Raw genomic sequence first — 26,431 nt, 5'->3', positions numbered from 1 at the left:
GAATCAGGTACGGCGCTATGCATTTTGCTGACTTTGTACGCAATAAATTCTGTTGTCAAGTGCCCTTCCCACAAAATTCTAAAATTTTATTGCTTGATGCTTCGCTGAATTTTACAATTTTGCTGTACCTAAATTCTGCCGTACCGGCACTGATCATGATTTCAAATTCCCCCTCCCCGAAATTTACTGTGTTATCTGAAAAACAGCTCACAAGTTGCTAAAAATAGCTATAAAACTGGTTCCACAGCTTTTAGCAACGGCCTCCCGTTGTGCGTTTGGAAACTCAGCTTTTGAAAGAAAAGGAAGGGGAATAATTTCTCTCTGACTACAGTATAGATGAGGTCCGTGACTTTGTTTGAGCTACTGCAGAATGTTCTGAAGTACACTTTTTTCTGTTTCGGCAACATTAATCTTGAGAATTCAACACTTGTTCATTAGCCCTTAGTAATTGACAGAAATGCTTTTAGAAAGTAGTGGGTTCATTGATACCAACAAAATGGTTGGTATCAATAAACTGGGGATACGTTAGTTTCAGTTGTTGGGTTCAAATGAACCTTTCAAATACTAAAAAAGTCCTTTTGCATAATCGAAAGAATTTCATCTGAGAATAATTTTTCTACTTAAAAATGAGTTTTGCAGTACTTTTTAAATACTACTTGTATTTTTATTTTCGAAAATTTTCATAAATATTGTAATTAATTATTTCCAATTTTAATAACTCGCAGAAAAAACACAATTTTCAAGAAATTTTTTTATTATGGTTATTCAAACTTATACTAATATACAGCATCTTTAATATTCCTTATACATTTGACACTGCATGCTTCAACCTGCATGTAAGTTTCTCTTCCTTAGTAACTCCTGACCCAGAGACGTCTCAATGAAAGCCAAATCATGCACAAAATTTTCACCTGAAAAAAAAAGAAAAAGAAAAAAAAAGAAAATGATAAAATATTTTTAACACCATATTCTCGACCCCCCCCCCCAAAAAAAAAAAGAAATTGCAAGAAATACAAATTTCTAACAGAAAAATGCATTTTCAAACAGCTGAAATTGTTTCATAAATTAATAATGCAGATAGCAAATGTAACATATGGCACTATTGCCACTCAGTGCAATCTCTGCATATCCTAAATTCTGCTGGCTGATGTCTTCGTAAGTTCTGAACATTTTTTTGCCTCTAAATTTTGCTGCTCAGTGCCCTCTGCTAAATTATAAAATTTTGACTACCACTGGTTGGTAGGCCCTGATCAAAGCAAAGAGGCAAGATGCTACCTGCTATTGATAAACTGCCTTATAAATACCACAAATCTAAATAAATATCAGTTTTATTTCCAAAACAGAATTATCTCACAGCTAAAGCATTGCCTTTGCAGAAAATCTTCTAAATGGAAATAGAATTGCATCCACATTACATGTGCAGAATCCCAATAATTCATTATAAACAGTCCCAAACCATAGTTAGGCTTAGAACTCACAACAGTATTCTTCTTGGAAGTCTTCCTAAGGAAATGGTAGTATATTCAGGGAACATGTGGGCAAAATCATGACAGTATATCACAAGCCTAATTCTTGACCATACATACTAGAAAGATCACAGAAATTCCTCACAAGCTAGATTCATATAACAAAATTTCATGCAACATATGGCATATGGGAAAAAGCAAGGACATTATAATCACTAGCATAGTTTATACCCAAATGAGTTGCAGATGGTGCACTATGTGCTCACAGCTGATTATCACTAATGCAGATATATATTTACTAATATTTAGAAGATGATGTCAGAGGAATGATGAAGTATAGCAAAATATACAAAACATTAGTCCTTAAATCCAACACATTTTCTGATTTTCATACCATCTAGAATAATAGATTTGACGTTAGGTACAGTATCAGAATTTTGGGTACATGAAATGTGAAATGGTTTTTTATTTTCAGTCACTGTTTCTAGTAATTTGTTCGAAAGTAACAAATAAGCTGGTTTCAGTCTGTCAATGAAATGTTAACTTGTCTGTCCTTAATTAAGACTCGGAAATATTTATCATATTTTTTCACCACAAAAAAATGGTCCCTCAATAAGCAAATTCAAGTGCCTTTTTCACACGATCAGTTCTCACAAACACATGAGAACATGATCTCAAGTCTTTATGCATAAATATTTTATGTTTGTTAGCAGTTGATAAACTGGTGCTGATCCATAAAAGACAGTAAATTTGTTACAAATGGTTCAGGTTTAGTTTTAGTGGTAGGTAGTCGAAAAACTCACATGGTAACCTTATTTGCATAAAATATACCATTTGAGCTACAGAGTGATTAGTATCAGGACATATTGCAACTCTGAATCCTAGAAGGATTTCTGTCCATCTGATGTTGCTGTGAGCCTTTATTGCATTTTTTTAAGTTCTGAGAAACTGCTCAATTTTCCCACTGCAATGTGGGTGGTATGGAGTGGAATGTAAAACTTTAGCACCACATACTTTTGCAAGGCTCTTGAAAGGCTGCGACTCAAACTGTCTTCCTTGATCTGAGATTATGGAACTAGGCACAACAAATCTGCTAATCCAATGATTGTAAAATGCTTTGACAACCATTTCTATTGTGATATCTGGTAAAGAAACTACTTCTCCCTAACAGGAAAAATGGTCAATAAATGTCAGATAATACATCCTACCAGCAGATGGTGGTAATGGCCCAATCAGGTCAACTTGCACAATACTTAATCTAGCATGAGGTGCTTGGAACTCAGCTATTTTAGATTTTGTATGCCTGTTGACTTTGCTCCTTTGACAATTAACAGGACTTTAAGTCTATTCATGAATTTCTTTCTTTATATTTGGAAAGATAAATTTTTCAGTCATCTCGTTGACAGTTGTCCTGATACCAGAGGTGCAAAATTATGAATTTGATGAAACATTTGTTGTCTAAATTGCTTTGAAATAAAAGGCCTGATACTGGTTGTTGAGCTGTCACATCTTAATGTTTTCCAAAATGCTAATATAGATGATTTAAATTTCAGTGAAGCACTACCTGTCATTAAATGTTGCAATTCTTCATTATATTCTTGAGCATCTGCTACTGCTTCATAGCCAGTAACTGAGACTACTTCAACTGCAACTAAATTTTCTTTGGCATCAATATGCTGAATATCAGTTGAAAATTCCGATATATACTGAAGTTGGTGTTGTTGTCTGGGTTATGCCTTCCCATTCTTTTGCTTCTATGCATATGACAGTGGCTTGTGATCAGTAAGTATGATGAATTTGCGTCCTTCCGATACATGTTTAAAATGCTTGACAGAAAGATATATTCCTAAGAATTCTCTGTCATAGATACTATAAACCTTCTGTGCATTATTTAATGTTTTAGAGTAGAACACAATAGGTTTTCAGTCTTGTTCTTGTTCTTCCAATTGCTGCAATACTGATCCTATAGGAAAGTCTGATGCATCTGCACACAAAGGGTAATCCATTGGGAAACACAAAAGGGCACCATTGACTAAATCAGATTTGCACTTCTCAAACTGGTGAATTCCTTCATCTGTGCAGGCCTACCAGCGGCAGAGCGGTAAAATCGCTGAACACTGGTAGTTCGGTCCGAGGTTCGAATCCCGCGAACGGACTGGCTGCATGGGCGTTTTCGTGGTTTTCCCCATGTGTAACGTGTATATGAGCCAGTTTCCCTTAGAAAGTCCTCCACGAAGGCATCCCTTCTCTTAGGCAGATAGCCCTAGTGTGCTTTGCCATAATTAAATACACTAAACACCTTCATCTGTGCATGGAACTTTACAATGATCTTTTTTATCACCCTTTAACATTTCGTGTATGACTCCTTGAGTTTCTGCAGCATTTTTCAAAAAGCATCGATAAAATTTTATCATGCCCATAAATGAACAAAGCTCATGTATTGTCGGTAATTTACATTGCAGATTACTTCAACCTTTTCTGGCAGCGAACAGGAACCTTCTGTAGTTATGAGGTAACCCATAACTTATGTTTAATATGTAATACATAATGTAATATCCCACCACATTACCCATCTCCAATCCTTAGCTGTCCAGTGTCTTTTCTCGACACCACTGAAAATGAAGTCTTGCATGTCGGCAGAACTGAGTGATTTTCTTACAGGCACCAAAACTATGCATTCCTATCCCTCTGCAATTCACTGCGCATAGTTCTAGCTGAAATTTGTTGGGAAGAGCCTTGGTTGACGATTTGTGATAGTTGAATCCGTGTTCTGCCGTACAATTCATCAGAGATACCGCCGATCACTGTCTTTGAAAACTATGCTCGAACTGCAGTTACATTTTTTAGAGAAGGATTCGAAATCGATGCCCCCACTAAATGTGCACCAACAATAAGCCCCTTTTTCAAATGGTAAACGATCTGCCGCCTTTTTTTCCCCATTTTACTTCATTCATTATGAAAAGCACTCTTACACCTTACTTATACTGGCATTTTAACCAAGTATAATCCACATCATAGAAAAAATTTGGATATTTCATCCCTAGCATGCATTCAGATGAAAATCTGAAAGGTTTCTTATTGATTGGCCAGTGTGTGTATTATTATATTATGCAACATGAGGCAGCATTAACATGTGGAGCTGGGAAGGCTTCTAATGATCACCTTTCTCTCTTGTGAGAGCAGGATGCACTGAAATTTGATGTCCTTATTTTTTAGCATGGTTATGAGTTTTGTAGACAAGTGGATCATCCACGTTCAAGATATAAGCAATCATGTTTCCACGATACTCAATTTTGTATGTCTTCTTCTCAAATATCATTGTATGGATGTCCTTCCAGCTGAATCAGGAGTCCTGAATTGTGATAGGATTAATGCAAGCCACTTGTTTGGTGTAGCAGAATCTATCTTGATTCTCCTGGGTTGCATCGTTGTCAGTGTACATGTCAGGCTGGGTAAGTAAGTAAGTAAGTTTTAGGCTTCCCTGCTCCATGAACTAAATCACACTGCAGGCCTACTCTCCCTTTGGGCACGTCATGGAGGTTCAACCTCCACTATTATCCTCCAAGGGAGCAGCGCACCACCTGGATAAGACACCAGGCATCACCGGTCGTCTAATGCTCCTACCAGTCGCTTGGGCGAGCCTGTCGCAGCGGGATATTACCCAGCGAACCTGGGGGAAAACCCCCGGGCTACTAGTACCACGCCGCGCTAGGACGTGCCAGACTCCGAGGCCGGCCAATAAGTGACCTTTCCCAGAGCCTTCAGAACCACTAAGTTCATAAATTTTATACCCCCGTGGCCGAGACTGCCTAGGTACAGATCCTAGCCAGTAGCTTCGCAGAGTTCTCTACGTCAACCCCCGGGGGGGAATGTCAGGCTGGGTACTGGCATTTCTATTTCCATCAGCTTTTTTGCAGCATCAAAAACCTTCATTCTCATGTTAGCAGACACTTTCCTTACTCTTTTTGGCTGGTGACAAATAGTTTTATTTCTTCTTGGCTCATTGCCGGAATCTGAACTTCCGCCGATCGGCTTATAGCAGCTATAATCATTTAAATTTTCTTGCCTGCGGGGTCACCAGATTTTATGACTTTCATCATCCCCAGGTTGCTGTTCAATGCTATCCGCTTGCTTTGAAGAGTTTGGAAACTTTCATCTCTGGATGCTCATTTTTGCTTCTGCAGGAAATCGTTATGAGCAAGCATTTTAAGGTGTTTGAAGAAATCAAGGTCACATTCTTCAGCAGCAGTGAGAGGAACCACTACTTTCGAATATATATTCCAAGTTTGTGATCTCAGAAACAATAAACTGGAAAAAATTGCTCATTAATAATGCAGAAATCAGTAAAAAATTCAATAAAACCATATGGCACGCTAGGCCTTCCTACAGTGCTCCTAACTGAAGTTGGCGCACCAAACTACTATAGCAGTATCAGGCGAAACACAAAGCGAGGGGAACTAGCAACTTAATGCTCACTGTCTCGGAGTCCTCTCCGCAAACGATATCTATACCCTCTTAAGCAATGTCCTTGCCTTATAAAGCACATGTTGTAGCATACAGGAAAGTCCCTCATGTCCAATAGAATTCCTGTAAATCCAACGTATCTTTTTACTTTATAAAGCACATGTTGTAGCATACAGGAAATACCCAATGTCCAATAGAATTCCTGTAAATAAAACGTGTCTTTTTACTCAGTACAATTGTAATTTCACTTTCGATGCCAAGTTATTAATTTCCAATACTTTCAAAAATTTCTAAAGCCTATCAGAATACACAATGTAAATAATTGTATTGGAAATCTTTCTTTGTGGAGCTTTTCCTTGGAGAACTGGAGTTATACTGAAATTACTGACGAATGAAACCAAAATATTTCATTGCAGACAATGTTTACATTGAAAAGTATAACACTTGGTGCAGAAAATGCTCACAACAAGTTAGCAGCTATAAATGAAAGCACACAGGAATATTTGGAAGCATAACTGGATGAGGAAACATTTGGAAAGAGATATCTTCTGCAATGGGAATGAGCACAGGATATGTAATCTTCAAAAGTTGATTACTGAAATAAGGCAGAGTTCATCAGATACATTTTTTTACAGAAACAGTGACTTTGTGGAGGTCATTACAGAAATGTGGTTATACTTAAATTACTGATGAATAAAACCAAAATACTTCATTGTAGGCACTGTTTACTCTGAGAAAAACATGGTGCAGAAAATGTTCAAGTTAGCAGCTACGGGAAAAGCACACAGGAATATTTAGAAGCAGAAGTGGATGACAAAATATTTGGAAATGAGATCAATTTAATTTTCTGCAATGGCAGTGCAGCACTGGAGATGCTCTCTTCAAACATTGATTACTGAATTATGGTACAGTTATCAGACACATTTTTCTACAGAAGCAGTGACTTTGTGGAGGTCTTCCTTGGAGAAATGGAGTTATACTGGAATTACAGAAGAATGAAACCAAAATACTTCACTGCAGGCATTGTTTTACATTGTGAAGTATAACACGTAGTGCAGAAAATGTTCAAATGTTAGCAGCTATGGAGAAAGCACACAGGAATATTTAGAAGCAGAAGTGGAAGTGGAAACATTCGGAAACAAGATCAGTTTAATTTTCAGCAATCGCACTGCAGCACAGGAGATGCTATCTTCAAAAATTGATTACTGAATTAGGGCAGAGTTCATCAGACATATATTTATTTCTTGTATTCAAATTAAGTATATGTAGATGTTCATCACTTAATGGCTATCACTGTTTACAAGCAGGTGTATACAGTATGGTGGAGAAAATGTTCACAAAAAGTTAGCAGCTGCACAGAAAATATACAGGAATGTTTAGAGAACAAGCATATCAGGCCACATGAGTACGAGAACAAATTCAGAAAAGAAAAGATTTTCATTTTCTGCAACGGTAGGGCAAAAGAAACGATGCTATCTTTAATAATTAGTGGCAGTGCAGCACAGGAGACTATCTTCAAAAAATGACTGCTGAATTATGGCATAGTTTATCAGACTTGTTTTGCTTTCTACAGAGGCAGTGACTTTATGGAGGTTTTCTTTACAGACATGTGGTTATTCAGAAGTTACTGATGATTGAAACCGAAAAACATCATTACAGGTATTGTTTACATAGCGAAGTATAACATGTGGCGCAGAAAATGTTCCCAAGTTAGCAGCTATGGATCAAAGCACTCAAGAATACTTAGAAACAGAAGTGGATTCAGAAACGAGATGACTTTAATTTGCTGCAATAGCAGTGCAGCACAGAAGATGTAATCTTCAAAAATTGATTACTGAATTGTCAGAATTCATCAGGCTTATTTTTCTACAGAAGCAGTGACTTTGTGGAGGTTTTCCTTGGAGAAATGGACTTATATTGGAGTTACACATGATTCAAACCAAAATACTTCTTTACCGCAATTATTTAAGTTCAGAGGTATAACATGTTGTGCAGAAAATATTCTCAACAAGTTATCAGCTATGGATCAAAGCACACAAGAATACTTAGAAACAGAAGTGCATGAGGAAACATTCAGAAAAGAGATGACTTTAATTTTTTCCAATGTTAGTGCAGCACAGGTGATGCTATTTTAAAAAATTATTTATTGAATTATGACAGAGGTCATCAAACTTATTTTCTTTTTCACAGAAACTGTGACTTTATGGAAGTCTTCTTTGCATAAATGTAGTTTTACCAAAGTTACTGATGATTAAAACCAAAATATATGATTGCACGCATTATTTACACTGCAAAATATAACATGTGGTGCAGAAAATGTTCACAACAAGTTAGCAGCTATAAATGAAAGCACACAGGAATATTTAGAATGAGAAGTAGATGATGAAACATTCAGAAAAGAGATGCAATGGCAGTGCAGCACAGGAGATTCTAGCTTCAAGTATTGATTACAGAATTATGGCAGAATTGATCAGACGTATCTATTGCTGAAAGCAGAGACTTTTTGAACATATTTTTTTAGAGAAATGGGGTAATATTCTAATTAGGTATGGATTTAATCATAATGCTTTGTTGCAGGCATAGTTTTTATTCAGACGTAGAAAATGTTACGGTGTGCTGGCTTGGCTTGTTACTGATTACAAATCAAAAATAATTTTTGGCTTCCTGATTCTTTTCTCTCCTGCATTCTTTCTAGGAGATGAAATAATTTTATCTGCTTCTGAAATTTCAATTTCTCTTTTTTCTTGTGTTTGTTTTACAGAAGCAGTGGCCTGTTTTTGTTTCTCATTCTGTGCTCTAGCATCAACAATATACTTCGGTTCTCTAAGAGACATTTTTCTTGGTGCTCTTGGATCAACAAGCTCAGGAAGAATACAATTCACGTAAAATTTTTCGAGTTTTGGAACTAAACTGATCCAGAAAGTTTTGTCTTCGGGTATTCTTAATGTGATTGCATCTTCTCTGCACCATATATATAAATCACACCAATTCCTCTCTGTTATGGCTAACTGCCCTTGAATTTGAAAATAATATTTGTGGCTTTTCGGTAAATAAAGATTATTATCAGCATCCATCCGAAGACCAACAGAATTAGGCTTGCTGAAAAAGTCTGACAAGTCTGCTGAGAATCTGGCTGTATAAGGACATTTTATTTCAAGTAATCCATCTTCGTCTATCAATCCATCTGGTGAAGTACAAAGAAAGGGATATTTAGGATCAATAAAAAGGCCACAACGTCTGATGTTTTTTCCCATGTGCTTTTCCTTGTATTGATTTAAGGCTACTGCTTCGTTAGCCAAGCCATATTTTAATGCTTTAGTTGAAACGTTATCATTATATATGATACGTTTCACTAAAGCAGCACTGAGTGTTGTTGGACGCCTATCAGCAACATCTTTGAAAAAGGATGATGATATTCTTCTTGATCTTTCGTGACGCCATCTTTCAGATGATGACTGTCCACGTGTTATGGCCTCAAGAGAATCTTTTTTTGGAACTTCAATTGATATAAAAAAATTTTTAGCTGCCAATTCATATGTTTCATCTGATAGGTCTGGTTTCTCAGGAAAATCACCATAAGAAATATCCCCACCTTGCTGAATATGTCCTGCTTTCCTCATATTTCTCTTTTTCTTCTCAGTGTCAAAAAGTCTACGTCTCTCAAGACGTTTTACATGGCACTTATTTCTGGAAGCTAAGAATTTCAAAGTTGGAGTCCTGGGGCTACTTCCTGTTACAGCTTTTTGTGCATTTTTTTGCCACTGCTGTGCTGGATTTTAATAGGCCATGACAGCAATACTCGCACGCCTGTTCATGCCACCAGCTTTGGAAAAATCAACTCTTTTTCCACCAGATTTTTTACACAGTTGACTCATGAAGCTTTCAGCAGGATTATTTGTGGCATTCCAAATAAGAGTACTGCTACACGACATCAGTACTCTTCCCACTTCTGCTTCAATAGCTTGCAACATACCCGAGAAAAAAATTTCATTGTATGTGCTGTCCAACTCTGCACCTTTCTTTGCACAAAAAAGCACTACAAGCATCATGCTTGCCAAATACATGATGTGGCCCATTTCTCAAGTCAGATACTAATGCATCAATAGCTTCTTGTGTGTGCTGATAATGGCTAGGTAAAGCATGAGCTTTTATAGCTACTCTAGCACCTCTGAGTAACAGTGGCATTTTAATTTTCAGCAATTTACGGGCAGCAATTCCTTTAGCCCCGGGGAAGTGCGCAGTATTTTGCTGAAGTTTCTCAAGAGCTCTGCGATATCTTCGAACAGCATGGTTAGCACATTCTACTTTGATCACCCGTCCTCCATATGAAATGCTTTCTTTCACTTTGGCCATTGTGTTAGCATCTCCATCTCCAACAAGTCGAGTACAACGTATTTTGTGAACACACTGGAGATAATTCAGACCTTCCACAATGGCACTGCTTTCCATACCTGTAGAAGGCCCATTCCAATTTCGCCAACAAAGGTGCACTTTATTTGGCATCTTGCCATCTTCAATAGCACTGCATATAAGGCACACTTTGTTGCGAATTCCAACAAACAAAATTTTCTGGGTGACCATGCCTATAATAACAGATATGCCACTTGAAGCATTGTAACCATGCCCATAGCTTCTTTTACACCAACCTCTATCAACAATGACAGTTATACAGTGATAACCATCATTATCTTTATCATTGCGAAGTTCTGCCTGCCTTTTCTCCTCTTCTATAGCAGCACACATAGTTTCCTGTGCACATCCCTGTATTATTTTGCCAGTAGTTCACTCACAAGAAGCAAAGGTCGAGTTGCTCATATACGGAATTTCCATGATGCTAAACTTTTCCTCCTCTTGTGAAAATCCACTGCCAGTAGATAACGCACCTAATACTGCAAGCTGATTTAGGCTGCTTTTCTCCATATCAGAACAAATTGTTGCCATTTCCCCACATAAAATTTTATCACATACATAGTTATATGTAGTGACAAGACCACGTCAAATCACTTTGTTAAAAATAAATGATCCTCCAAATTTACAATTTAGGGAATGTTGCTCTAATGTCCTAGCCTGCACTATTACAAAAGACATATTGCAAATTGTTCTGCCAGATGGTAATGGATTTGCCTTTCGTCGATCTTCCCTTTCGATAATTAAAGGTGAATCAGGACACAGAAATTCATCATTAAGGTTCTCCTGAAGAGGCTCAGACTCCAAGCTAATATATATATATACACAATATATATACATATATATAATTAATATATATAAATATTACAAATTAGGTTTAAATTTGGCTTATTTGATGACAGCAAAGTACTTCCTAAGAGGAGGAATGCTTTCATGGAGGACTTTCTAAGGGAAATGGCTCATATACACGGGGAAAACCATGAAAACGCCCATGCAGGCAGCCCATTCGCAATTAGGTTTAGGAAATTTAGGCAACAGATAGCAAATAAATTAACAATAATAATACACTGGATTACCAGTATATTACTACAAGAAGATGAGTCATCTTCACAACTGCTGCTTCCATGCTCGCAGTGTCATTTGCTCGTGCAATATTAGTCAGTACTTTGTGTGCCGGAGGTTTCACATGAAGGGCCTCTACAATGTTCGTGTTCCAGTAAACACTGAATTCAGAGGGGCAAGAATAACTCTTTCATGGTGGATAACTCAGTTACCAAATGGCTTTCTAAGGCTCTATTCAAGCCGTTGTATAAATGTCATAATTCCCAACTAACAACGCTTTGTAGTCAGACCTTGCTATGTCACAAAAACTAGTTTGGGCATTAAGCTTGAAGTTTTCAACTTTGTGCCGACTTGATATAAGAGTCGGCCAATCAGAGCATATACATAAAACCTATTGAGAGAGAAAGCTGTAGACACATACATGCATGCACAAATTTAGCTTCTCTAATTGGCTATGGCTTAGACCCTCTCTCGCAGGTGTGAATGGAACTCCCACATTTTGTGCCTTATGATTATGCGTCTATGACATTTATACCATCATGTGAACGGAGCCTTAGGATGGTATACTAAGAAGATGCACTGTCTTGTGGGGATAAGCAATTTATACTCCTAAGCCTAAAAAAAAAAACTTGGAAAAAAAAGATCACGACTTAAATTTGTTGTCTAATTGCTCTAATTTGAGGCACATTACGAGAGGAAAGCAAAGGTAGTAATCAGAATTATTTAAAAAATTTTATCCTTATATTTTTCTTAAAAATTCTGTAAAATAATAAAATTTTTGGTTTTCCTCAAATAAATATATGTGGAAAAAATAATAGCCACATAATCACAGATTTCATTTTGTTATATTTTATTAACAAAATTTAAATTATTAAAAATCTCTTTCATGAAGGGAACATAAAACATCATGAAAACAATGAAAAAGAAGCAATATTTAAAAAAGATAGTAGGCTTATTGATGAGGCTCCCATCAAAAGAATCAAACCCCAAAATATTTTCATTTGCTTCAGTGTCCCGTCTGAAAATTTCACTGATTTCAATGAATATATTTTTAAAAAAAATCTTTTATTTTCAAGTTCTTTCATGCAAAACGTCCAAATTTGGTACAAATCAAATTCATCCCCCTCTTTTTGATAGCTACAATATTATATTTAACAGTTTTAATAGCTATCAGTATGTAAACAACATAATGTAACACCATAAAAGAAAAACATAAATGATGACATTTTAATTTTGGCATAGAGAAATACATATTTACCCCAAAAGAGAGCTTGTATTTCTACCTTCTACGTCAGAGTCAATAACTGAAATGTCCAGATCAGAACTGAGAAGAAAAGAACCATAATTAGTTTAATTAAGATACAATAACACACCGACCAAGTATTAATTTGAGAGTCAAGCAACAAAAATCAGCATCATATTTTGAAATATTCACTATTTGAAAATATAACGCTGATTTTGGTTGCTTGACTTCTAAATTAATACATAATTAGTTAACCATAATTAAGTAACTGTAATATCGTGCACAGCTAATATCTATTTTAAAAATAAACCAACTTACCTCAGGAAAGCCTGGTTTGTCTTAGGAACATTAGCTGTAACTTCTGGCGTAGAAAAGTCAAATTTTTCACTTCCGGACCTAAGAATGAAAGAAATAAACTGCTGTAACATAATTAAAAAAAAACATGAATAAATAAATAACACATAACAAATTTAAGCATTAAGCTATGTATGACTACCACCCATCTCAGACAGTGCGACAGATATTGCTGTATACTGTTTCGCCATACCCTGTGTAGCCATTATATCATGCTGTATAACACCACAGTTTAAAAAAATTACAAAATGTGTTATTTATATCTATCTAAAATGGTACATTACTACATGATTTGTAAGAATAAATTAGAGGGCTCTACGAATGAAATTCCTTCCAATTAAAAAATGTAGGAATAAAGAAAATGCAGGAATTGCAAATGCAGAAATGAAAAAAGGGATTATATTTTTTGTACAGAATCCAGATGACATATTTTTCAACATTTTAGAAATTTCAATATTAATTTTAGGGGCATAAAATATTAGGCCCCTAAAAGCAGAATATAGTTTTTAAATGTTCAGATAATCTTCCTATGAGAAGAATTCCTTTGAGAAGTACACATCTGAACCACAATTAAAAAACATGTACAAGAACAGAGCTGAGGACTTCTGTTTGCAGAAAGTCTGTCACATAACATATGAAAAGTTTCTTATTGGTAGATTTTTGATCAGACAGATATTTTATTGTTATACAGAGAAAGCATTCACTCCCTTTATACTGGAGATAATTCAATTTGGACAATGGCAAAAAGGCTAAGCAAGCCTGAGCGTATTGGTCCCATTCTTGGCACTAGTTTGGTTTACGCTCAAAATACACAGCAGATATTTTCTAATTACCTGCATCCCAATATCAATTCAATTCAGCTTTTGGTGGAATTTACCATTTGTGACATATTTTTCAAAAACTACACTTCACAACATGCATACATGACAAATACACAGAACCATAAATAAACAAGCAATAATATATATTTATATATAAATTTTACTAAATGATCATAAAATGTTCCAACGCTAAAAGAAAGTTTTAACATCCAAGTAAATGACATAATAAAAAAAAGCAAGTTGAACAGCGAACACATGAATAAATGTGCATACACCTGTAAAAATATACCATAGGTAACTGACAAAGCATTTCGTAGCAAACATATGACTATAAAATTTCCAATAATACATGTAATGATGGTGAATTCAATTTAGATCGCAAGAACATGCTCATACTTTTGAAAAGATTCAATTATTTCAGCAATTCCTTGTGAATTGGAATTTACCCTTTCAATATTTCCCAACAATTTAGTGTGAATGGAGGAATAAATTGTTATAACAGAATTGAACAATTATTAGCATCCCCTCATACACACACACATACAAAAAAAAAAAAAACTTACTTTGTAAAAAAATCATCCGGGCAATGATTCTCCTTTGACACAGATGCAGTTGTATCAATAATTTCTGACCTTCAATAAAAAAAAAAATACGCATATTTTACTTCGGAATTAACTTACTACGAAATCATAAACACGGGGTAGTCGATATAAAGAATAAATTATTTCTCACCTTTTAAAAACATCCGCTTGTTCGGAATCTTCCACATCTCGGGAATTTAATTTCATATTTTTTTCTTGAGCTCGACGTTTACGCTGAATTCTGGATCTTTTATTAAAACCAGAATGTTTTTTCGGTCGTCCTTGATATTTTCGCATATTTTTTGCAAACTGACCACAGTACAAATAAATGTAAACAAAATGAGTGCGGAATAGCAATGCAATAGGGTTGCCGTAAACGTCATTCTGCCGACAGCTGACAATGTTTAGTGAAAACTGTGTATAAAGGAATATATGAAACGCTTCTAAATATTATTTAGAAAAAAATATGATTTATAACTGATATCAAAATCAATTACTTCGTGAATTTTTGCAGAAATAAGATTACAATGTTAAATTTTAACTCGTAGCGCCATCTATTGGTGGCTTTCCAAACTACACATTAAAATTACATATTTCAAACTAATTTTTTTAAAATATAATATTTATGTAAATTTCATTTCAAACCTGATTCTAACATTGTGATTCGAAAACTGACCTATTGCTTTATATTTCTGCCAAATTTCACGCAACATAGTTTCTTAATTAGCAATTCTGCGTGTAAAAAAATTTTTAGTATTGTAATGCTGCTGTAGTAGACCACCTTAAGATAAAAAATTATACGTACAGTCAAAAGTCGTTAATCCGGACTCGTCAGGACTTCGGCGATTCCGGATTATAGATCATCAGTTTAAATCTCGTAAGATGGCATGCAGAAATTCTAAAATTAAAAATATGAAACCGTAATTTATGAAATAAAGAACAATTATGATTTAAAGGGTATCAAAATTTACAAAAAAAAAAAAAAAAAAAAGCTTAATATTTATTTGTTTACTTTATTAAACATTTCTTTCAATTTGCAAGTTGCTTTCCAAGTTGCTTCGTTTTATGTGATAATACTTTCTCTTTAATTCTATAAACAGCCATAATTTCTTGTTCAGTTACAAAGTTCCGCTGTTCCAGTCCCGTTAATTGCTGTGCCGAGAATACCGACTAACTTGTCAATCGAAATTTTTTCGTTTTCACTAACCTCTCTGTCACATTCTTCATGTCTTTATCCATTTTTTGCAGCAATTCCACTTTTTGTTTGATGGACATCGAAACATACTTTCGTTTTGTACGATCCTTTGGGAGCTCCAGAATCGGAAATTCTATTTGACATAATCGAAAGTTCAAGTTTACTTTTATAGCATTGCTCTTACAGTCTGCAAAAAATAATAAGCCGGATCCAATTAGAAAATTAAGGAACAACGCAATCATCAACATTAACTGAAATCGATAATTAGATAATTTGAGCTTATATCGTCCGTTATACATAAAACGTGCATGCGAAAACGTATTCTGCGCTTGTGCACACTCATATGCGGTGTCGTAAAAGGTCTTACGTGCACGCATAAACGCCTATGCGCATGTGTCAACGTGGCGCATGCGCAGAAAGTTTTTAGCTTTCAGGTCCGGATTATAGATCATTCCGAATTATGGGTGTCCAAATTAACGACTTTTTACTGTATTTGTTCTAATATGCTATGTGCGTAATTTTCTGTATTAAAATTACTTTTTTAAAATTTGAATTTTGAAAGCAGGAGGAGTTGGATAGCTTTATACTATCGATTGTCATTTTAATAATGGAATAGCATGCAATATCTGTGTTTCATTGCCTGCAGCCATGTGACTTAAGAATTTATTGCATTTCTTGATGGTATGATATCAGTGAAGGAAATCTGAGGAGTTGCATCAAACTTATTGTTTCTTATGCTCTTCAAAAAACCATTTTTGGATCCAGCAATTGGTTTTTATGACAACTTTGAACAACAGAGTTCTTGATATTTTGAGAAAATTAATGACAAAAGATGAAATTATGAGGCAATAACCCTTGATATTTTTATTCTGGCTTATGTCGCCAAATTATTTTTCATAAGAAAAAAATCTACCTTTACATCTTTCATTGTGAATATTATCATGATTGTTCTTTCATCAATCTTCTCACTAGTGAATAAAACATGGAATAGGATCCTTAAATTTCACAAATATAATAGTGAAGATATTCCAGAAATGTACTTTCTTGATTTGAAGAAAAATTATATTTTGCATTTGGTGAGATTTTTCAGTCCTTTTAAAATTTTTATATTTTTAGGGTGACATAAAAATATTTTTTGTATTTTTGAGGGGAGGGAATGGTGTTTAATTTCCAAGATCGAAAATCATTACACGCACTCAATTTATAGTGTATTATTTTGTGTAAAAAAATGATGCCAAGTTGAATTTAATTTCTAAATATTACTACAGTCAAAAGTCGTTAATCCGGACTCGTTGGGATCTCATATGTGAGGATATCTTAAACTAAGGGAAAATATTTAATTTATAATATTTAAGTTATATCATAGGCTGATTAAGAAAAGTTCTTTCAGTGCCCTTAAATTAAAAAAATAAATAAATAAATAAAAACTCAGACATTTTGGCGATTCCGGATTATCGATTTTTCTGGATTATAGATCATCAGTTTAAATCTCTAAGATGGCATGCAGAAATTCTAAAATTAAAAATATGAAACCGTAATTTATGAAATAAAGAACAGTTATGATCTAAAGGGTATCAAAATTTGCAAAAAGAAAAAGCTTAATATTTATTTGTTTACTTTATTAAACATTTCTTTTAATGTAAGTTGTTTAAGTTTTGCTTCGTTTCATGTGATAATACTTTCTCTTTAATTCTATTAAACAGACATAATTTCTTGTTCAGTTACAAAGTTCCGCTGTTCAAGTCCTATAATTGCTGTGTCAAGAACACCGACTAATTTGTCAATCGAAATTTTTTCGTTCTCAATAACCTCTGTCACTTATCTTCGCTATCGGAAGCGAATTATAATGACGAGGAACTTGTTTTAAATCATATCAAAGACGGAGCATATCGAGATGAAATACTACATTTGGTAAGGAATTATAAGCCAAATAAAATAAAAACATCTGCGCTGAAGATAAGGATAGTGCTGACAGATCAACTTCCAATTCATTACGTGCCCGCCGCGGCGTTCCCCCCACCGAGCAGCGTGAAATTGATAAACAGATTTCGGATTTCAAAACATACTTTCGCTTTAGATCCTTTACATATTAACAAATATATATCGGAAATTCTATTTGATATAATCGAAAGTTTAAGCTTACTTTTATAAAATTGCTCTTACAGTCTGCAAAAAATAATAAGCCGGATCCAATTTGAAAATTAAGGAACAACGCAATCATCAACTTTAACTGAAATAGATAATTAGATAATTTTAGCTTATACGTCCATTATACATAAAACGTGCACGCGAAAACGTATTCTGCGCTTGCGCATACTCATATGCGCAGTCGTAAAAGGTCTTACGCGCACGCGTAAACGCCTATGCGCATGTGTCAACGCGGCGCATGCGCAGAAAGTTTTTAGTTTTGAGGTCCGGATTATAGATCATTCCGAATTATGGGTGTCCGAATTAACGACTTTTGACTGTATCTCCTTTTTACTCATTTGTATCAAATATTATTGCTATGTTATAGAAATATTCGCATTTGATGTTAATTAATTTAAAAAAGTTATGAAGGGTATCATTCCTCCCATGCATTAGGGAATAAACACTACAGATTTTTCATATTCTAAATTGAGTATATTAATGCTTTTCTAGGATACCTGATTGTGAAACTCCAGAAGCTCGCATGTTGGCTGTTGTTCAGTGGTATTTAACATCATTTCATGCTGGACGTGAAGTAATTTTTGTCTAATTATTGTACTATTATATTGTACTGATAAAATAATCTATTTTCTTAGTTGTATTCATGATTACACTGTAAGTTCCATACCTGTCTTTCAAACTATTAAACTTAACTAGTGTTTGTTTTCAAAACCCAGTTTCATTGTTTTCCAAATAAAATTTAGTTGTGAAATTGTTATTAGCTGGAAGATTTACATCATTTGAAATTAATCTTTGTTTCTTATTCATTTATTTATAAATTTACTGTATTGTTCTCACTATTAAAATTCCTGGTAATTTTTTCCATGGCAGATATTGATCAACTTCATTAGATATGCCGCCTATTTTTATTTTTATTAGTAAATTTTAGACTGAATTTGCTTGTAGAAACCTCAGATTTCTTAATGTGAACATATTTTCTTGTTATGAAAGTGAATAAAGTTGAAAATTTGCAAAAGAAGAGTGAGAAAATGGCTAATATTTTTACATTCTCTGACAAAGGAGAAGGAAAGAATTTCTACCTCAAATGCTATATTTTTGTTTAGTATTGAATATTACTATTTGGAAATTTTCATTTCTACTTTCTATCTCATGCTAAGAAATATGTGAATCTAGCTTATGAAATAAAAGTAAGGAATTTAATTTAAAAGGAAAAACAAAAAATCTCCATTGTGCCTGCTATGTGACTGGGAAATAGGCGCAATTCTAACGAATTCTGCCTGGGATTCTCCACTTAGTAAATTGAATTAGTAAACAGAAAACTAATTTAACACTGGTGTTTTTAAGACTTCATGAGAATTTAATGTTTTCTTTTATACTGTACTGAATAGTTAGAAAATATCATAAATTTGTATATAAATTATAAACTTCAAAAGTTTTTTTTCCTCTAAAATTTTAAAATGCAGGCTTGTTGGATACTTATATGGGTGACATACAAGCAGACAATTCAGATGATTCCATTATCAGATAGGAAGCTGTCCACATGTTGGCACAAAGTGATCTGCCGTTATTGCTGTTGAAAATCAAGTTCATTTCTGATTACTGCAATAGATGAGAGGATTCATTAGATCTGATGATCTTATTCTTATATTGCTGAGTAATTTTTTTAGTTTGCTGAGTAGTTTAGTAGTCAGTTTTCTCTTTCATATGATGTATATTTTTTTACAGTCATTTGAGGAGGTATTACCTCATATTATCATTCCACATTCTTCAAATCAAACACTTCTTTGCAGAAATAAAAAGGTGTTACAATTAAGTTTTTCCATCCAACTGATAAGTTGTTTATATTCAGTAGATCTCTGTAAAATGTGGCTTTCCTGTTTAAAAAATATTGCTTTCATTTCTTCCTTGTCTCCATGCGACACCCTCCTGCTGGGAGCATGATAACATATTGTTAAGAAAACACATATCATTAAGCTTGCAAGCATGTAAGCCCAAACTATGGAACTGGTTTTGAATAATGCAGTTGAAATATTTGTGCCAACTAATTACTGGTATCTCCAGCCACCTAAAATGGTTACAATGAAAAAGAAAGAAATATATAATTTTAATGATTTAAAGTCCAACTAGTGTAGTTTCAAAAAATATGTATTTTATATTTCTAATTAGACATGTCATAATTTAAATGCATTTTTATTTAAATCAAGTAGCTTAAAAAGTAAAAATATATTATTAAGATCTGTGTTCGCAACTTTTAAATCCTTTAGTTTGCTACGTTACAAACAAATTAAATATCTGACTCTTTACTGAATGGCAATATGCTAGCGCAAAAAGATAAAAGTATTTTATTTCTGGGAGTGGCAACATAATGCTTTTCAGTAGCAGAGTTTGTTGATTAAACCGAAAGACTAATATCTTATGTTTTGCCAAATGACAATAGTCTAGCACAACGGTTCTCAACCTTTTGACTAACATATACCATCTAAACAAAAATTGAAAAACTTTAATACCACTGCTACATTTTACAATGATTATTTTTCAATTTCTCAAAAAAATATTTAAAAATTGGGTATTTATATTAAATATGCACACATAATTAGATTAAAAATTGGTTACCATTTGATTATCAAAATTTAAGCTATAATAATTTAATTCTAAAATTTAGTATGAAATGTTTTAGAAAGACATAAAGTTGCATAAAGAAATTGTTTAACCCTCAGCTGGAGGAGCTGGCTTATGGTACAATTTTAGAGGGGTGGCGTATGAAGTACACCAGATCGTTTTCAGAGCCTCTGCTTCGTGTCTGAAACCATTTAATCTTATACATGGCATTAATAATGTAATTCATCATAGTAAAAATGATATAAGAAAAAGAATAACAGAAAAAAAGCAGTAAAGATGGAAATTATGAATTTTTAATTAATTCCAAAAATGGAATGCACTGGAAATACAATTTAAAGTTATATAGTATTTTGTATTATTTTCTGTATGAAAATTATAAGATCGTAAATCAAATTTACAAATTATAAATATTCCACAAAGAAAAGTTCGATAAGTAATAAATTTCACAAATGAAAAAATTAAAAACCTTTTGCTACTTTAATCCTTTTCAGATTGTCCCTGTTCACTGCAGCAGGGTTTCCAAAATTGTACTGTTTTGCCCGGATGATTTTTGCAGGTAAACTTAGAACACTCAGAACATTTTATGGTAGTGTAATAATTATTCTTCATTCTACCGCACTCAACGTAGCGTCTTTTGATCTTTTTTGCAAGTGGTTCCTTGTCCCTTTCGACCATCTTGTCCGCTTCTGTTGTTACCAGCCTTCTAATAGCTTCAAAATGCGACAGAAATGGCATTTTCGGACGATTCTGAAGATGTGGTTTCATCAAAGATGTAGCTAGATTTTTCAAAAAATATCTTCTAAACTTGATGGTTGCATCAGGTTTGGCGAAGTTCAAGAGCACTTGCGAATTTATGCCTGCTACGTTTACAGTGCAAAAAATATTGCCATTGTCCACCTCTTGGTTTTTCAGGCGACAGTGAAAGAAATTACTACAAAGTTGGTCTACATTGTCAACTCCACCTTTACATTTGTTATAATCCAGGATTATGTGAGGTTTATTTGTTTCCTGGTCACTTTTGTCATCATCGTGTAAAGTACTGAGCAGTAGTACACACTTATTTTTTTCGTTGCATATAAAACAATTGTCATATCCTTTTCAAAACCAAACAGTGAATTGAGGACTTCTTGTTTTTGATGGCTGGAATTCATTTAAAATTCCTTTTTTTTTTTTTTTTTTTTTTTATATTCAGCATACCCACAAGTGTTATACCTTATAAGAAGATATTGAGCTAGGGGGTAGCTTGCATACAAATTATCGGTCGTCAGGTTACGGTTGGAATCTTCGTACGCACCAATTAGCCTTTTGACAATGTCAATACTTGAATTAGAAGCCACGTAAGGTCCTGGGGGTTGATTGCCACAATAAATTTCAAGCTTCAATGTATAAAACGTTCGTGATTCAACAACTGCAAATATTTTCATACCATCTTGTTGGGGATGAATTGAATAAATGAGCATCTCCCGCAGAAAGGATTCAACTTCTCGTTGATTGTGATTTCATCACCTGGTGTATAAAAGTTTGCACCAGTTTTTGACAGTTCTGATTGAAAGATTCAAAAAATTCTCTTAGTGCAGCAAGCTTATCAGTTTTCCTGCACACATACCTTGTGCCTTTATCGTCAAATCTAATAGCAGCACACAGGTTTCTGAATTGCTCGAGACCCATGACCCCTTGCAAAATTTCAATTCCATAATGTTTTTTGCCCATGCTTCCTCCAATTGATTTTTGACATTTTTTTTTTGGTACCCTAATAAGAATAAAATTCCTAAAAAGGCCAACATTTCTGCTCTATTAGTATCATACATGCTTCTCTTTGAGATGTTTTAGAGTTCATCTGCAGTCCTGTTACATTTGAGATAAATATATGTAGATTGTACGATAACATCAATCATACTTGTATTTATGATTTTCTGGAAAGCAGAAAGCTCATCATTTAATGTCGTCACAAGATTTGGCACTTAAAATATTTTTTTCATCATATTTTTTCAAGGCATTCTAGTGAATTGAGGGGAACTTTATTCCATTTATAAGTTTCCTTTTCTTTTTGTAAATTGTTTTTACAAAAAAGTCCTCATATTTTCAATTTCTCATGTCATTTTCAACATCACTAAAATCGTCATTTGTTGGGGAAACATCATTTGAGGAAGGAAAATGAGGATGTTTAGAAACTTTTCCCTCAATTTCTGAGTCATTTTCATGATCAGAATGTTCGATGACTTTCGATTCATCGACATCAGATGCGTTATCCAAGTTGGTTAAAATTCTGGCTTCAAAGTGCACATGTTCGAGTGGAAGGCTGCGTGTGCTTAAAATTTGATCTCTCTATGTATCACTTTTTTTTTTTTTTTTTTCCAGTATGATAAACATTCAAACATACATTCAAGTTGAAAGACTAATATCCTGTGTTTTGCTGAATGGCAAGAGTCTTATGTGTTGGAGACAAAAATATTTTGTTTTGAATAGTGATGCCACTTACTCTCAAATCACTGAATTTATTAAAAAAGTTCACTAAATTTGTATAAAATATGAAATAAAACAAAAATAAATTTGAAATTCAAAATTCTGTCTTTGAGGTGCATATGTTTATATATGTTCAAAATTTGGCCATGAAGCTGTTTGAATCATATTTCATATATCTAGTCTCCAAAAACCTATTCTGATCTTGTAAACCCTATTTTGAGAGATTTCACTGGCTTCCACTATTTGGTTTAGTCTGACCTACTATTAAATGACCATCCAAACTGTGTGTCATGCTGAATCTTTTCTTCAGGTATGACATTCGTGAATAAAAAACATATCAGTCATATATATATTTTTGGATTAAATGATTATATTTTATGTCACTTTTTATTTACTGATGCAAAGTGATATTTTTGTCATGATAAACACTCGTACATTCAGGCATTTTCAAATACACAAAATTCACATTATAATCCCTTTCCTTATATATGAATGGTTTATGATATTATCTCATATCAAAATCTCACAATGGCTTTGATGTGTGTTTATTAGGTACCATGAGGAGATACAAAAATCATTTGTATTTCAGAACACATGTGGTATTCAGTTTCAGCTTCTGAAATTTAATGTTTTTAAATATACTTATTGATCAAAAATAATAAGATTAAAACTTCTTAAAGTATGACTTTTAAAGAATGCATAAAAATGTAGAAATCATAAATTTTAATAAGGTGTCTGGACAATATAGTGAGCAATGTAAGTAATCGTTTTGAATGCAAGTTTTCTTAGTTCCGTGTAAAGTATATTAAGACCAAGTGAGTGCAGATATCGGGGGAGAGATTTCTCTATTGTGAATAAATATCTATTTAGGTGACTAAATAAAAGCATCTGTTTATGTGTATATATTGCTGAAAACTGATATATGCTAACCTATTCCTATGTAAAGAGGATGCATATGATGTTACATAAAACAATGAAAGATTACCAACTGAAAAAAGCAGTCATCATTCAAACAATCGATATCTTGCAGAGCACAGTAAGATAAAAAGTAACTTCTAATTTATGTATATTACATATATAGAAACATGAATGTGAAAGCTTAATTATTTCATAAAACTGAGGGTTATGAATATAAGAAACAAAACTTTGTAGCATGTTCACAAAATATATAAATGGTTGATGATTGTGGTAATGGATGAAAATTTATCTGAGGAAGCTGTAACTTTCATATTGACTCGTCAAATTTGGTTTGATGAGTAAATAAAAATTTGTGACAAATATTTTTGAAAGAAACCTTTTGCAGTAGCTGTATATATGCCAGTTTAATATTTAAAATAAGTTAATTAATTTTTAACATCCATAATCCATGCAATATATTATAATGGTATTGCGATATAATAAATAGGTATCGTAACATTTAAGATAAAACTCAAGAATTTTGCTCCTTCCTTTTTTTGTAGATATGATGAACTGTGTTTGTATTTTATATGCATTTTCTTACCCTGTATTTGTTGTTGCATATTTTCAAATGCCAACTATATCTGTCTGTATGTATATATATATATTTAGTTATTCATAGAATTATATAATTTCAGGCTACAATGGCAAAAAAGCCATATAATCCTATTATTGGTGAAATGTTTCGTTGTTCCTGGAATCTTAGTGAAAATAGTGATAATGAAACTATTGAAAATGTATATAAAGTAACTTATGTCTCTGAACAAGTTTCCCATCATCCTCCTAGTAAGTTTATTTATACGCACTCTTACAAATTTTGTATATATGTAAATAATTTTAGTGAAATTATATGTAAAGTTGTAATATTTTTTTGTATAACATGAAATGCTTGCTGAAAAAAATAAGAATATGGGGGCAAGTATAGTTAACATAAAGCAAATGACTATCTCACTAAATTAGCAAGATATCAATCACCAAGCTGCCGATGGTTTTGATGACTAATTTTCATCACCAAATTTGACGACTATTTGGCGGCATTTTGGTCCAGTCCCTGTATGACTGTAACTGGTATTGTGATTGAATAAATGTAATTGATCTCTATGACTGTAACTGGCATTGTGATTGAATAAATGTAATTGATCTCTATGACTGTAACTGGTATCGTGATTGAATAAATGTAATTGGTCTCTATGACTATAACTGGTATTGTGATTGAATAAATGTAATTGATCTCTATTTGTGACTATAACTTTATCCACCCTTTATATGCTTTCCAGTAATTTTGAAGTGGAAGGTAATAGAGGCTTCTTTTCTGGAGTTAATTATCTTTAATAACATTTCTGTTTCAATTACATTTTTCGTCTAGTAGTAGGTTTTCTTTTTTTTTTTCTTTTTTTTTTTTTTTAATGTCAGTGTCTTTTATGAACTAGGATTGTCAAGATATGAACTGAGCTATCTTTTCTTGTGACTGTGTTCAACACATAGTCAAAATACAGCCTTCATTCATACCAGAAAGAAAAGAGTGTCAGAACACAAACTGAATTTTTTAGATCATACCTTTCTTTTCTTGCCTTTTTTATGATTTAATTTTTTTTGGGGGGGTGGGCAGGACGAATAGTTTGTAAGAAAACCATTTAGTATCAAGTAAAAGGCAAGTGGAAAGAAAGAACCGAAAAATGTGCCAGTATGGCACCAAAAATCCATGGTGAGATTTTTATGGAAAAGTACGATCTAGGGAGAGCCACATATTTCTGTGGAGACTTCATGTGCTTCTGAGCACTACTAGGAACAGTGAGGATCATCTAGAAAATTACTTTGGAAAAGAAATGACCAGTCAAATAAATAAAAATTTTAAAAAAAGTTGATAGTGCTGATTAGCTGTTAAGGCAATTTTTCTGTGGGATTTCTGGCTGTAGTGTGATTTTTGTGAACAGAGCAGAATTTGTGAATTACTTTTTAGCAAAAGCAAAAGAACTACTGTAAGTATTTCAAAATTTATTTAATGTATCTGATTTTTATGGCAGTTTTTTCTGGTGTAGTTCTTACAAAATATTCAAACATATATTAGCTTTCTTTGTAAAATTCATTATATGCATTCATCTGAATGTATCCAAAATTTTCTAATTTTTATTCTCATGTAGTTGGCAGCTATTTAAACAGTTAAAAATCCAGGGGGAAAATGGGTGACAATATGGAAAATTTAGTGATGGTATTAACTCAGGGTAGACATATTTTGTGCAGGAAATTCCGTCCTTTAATTTTATGCAGGAAATATATCTAACAAAATATTAACAGTAAAACTTAATTGAAAATGTAGATTGTATTGATAATTAGAGAAATTTCTAACCTAACATTTTAAAGCATTGTTCAGTTAATTTTTATGGCTGTTCATTGTTATTCAAAAGTTTTTTATAACTTAATATTTTTCATGGTCAAACTTTCTGTAGATCCTTACCAATGACTATGTAAATGACACCATTGAACCCTAGTAGTTCAAAATTCCAGCAAAAAGGCTGGCCATATAGGCCTTTTCTTCCCGTCCTCCTCCTCATGTGTAACATGAATATGAACTATTTTTCCTCGATACATTCTCCATGAAGCTATCTTTTACCTCAAGCAAGTATTATTTGCCATAATAAAATAATCCAATC

The 26,431-nt window shown here is 33.5% G+C and overlaps 1 protein-coding gene and 1 long non-coding RNA gene across 6 annotated transcripts in view; one reads left to right on the top strand and one right to left on the bottom strand.

The window, feature by feature from the left end:
- Window positions 1-26,431, top strand: part of LOC118204684 (oxysterol-binding protein-related protein 11-like) — a 135,636-nt gene that overhangs the window by 77,210 nt on the left and 31,995 nt on the right. For all 5 annotated transcript variants that reach the window (XM_085821178.1, XM_085821179.1, XM_085821182.1 and 2 more), the window contains 2 exons: window positions 18,234-18,315; window positions 24,419-24,566. In XM_085821178.1, the coding sequence (XP_085677304.1) occupies window positions 18,234-18,315; window positions 24,419-24,566 (230 nt within the window). The remainder of the gene's footprint in view (window positions 1-18,233; window positions 18,316-24,418; window positions 24,567-26,431) is intronic.
- On the bottom strand, window positions 777-18,201 carry LOC118200052 (uncharacterized). The gene is made up of 5 exons (XR_015042375.1): window positions 18,191-18,201; window positions 14,381-14,449; window positions 12,961-13,038; window positions 12,658-12,723; window positions 777-911 (listed from the first exon to the last, which is right to left on the bottom strand). It is a non-coding gene; the product is annotated as an uncharacterized LOC118200052 (long non-coding RNA).

This window comes from Stegodyphus dumicola, chromosome 7 (genome assembly GCF_044657685.1).
Source record: "Stegodyphus dumicola isolate Sdum_Otavi_A_Nest chromosome 7, ASM4465768v1".
Classification (NCBI taxonomy): Eukaryota; Metazoa; Arthropoda; class Arachnida; order Araneae; family Eresidae; genus Stegodyphus; species Stegodyphus dumicola.
This window is presented reverse-complemented; position numbering and strand designations above follow the sequence as displayed.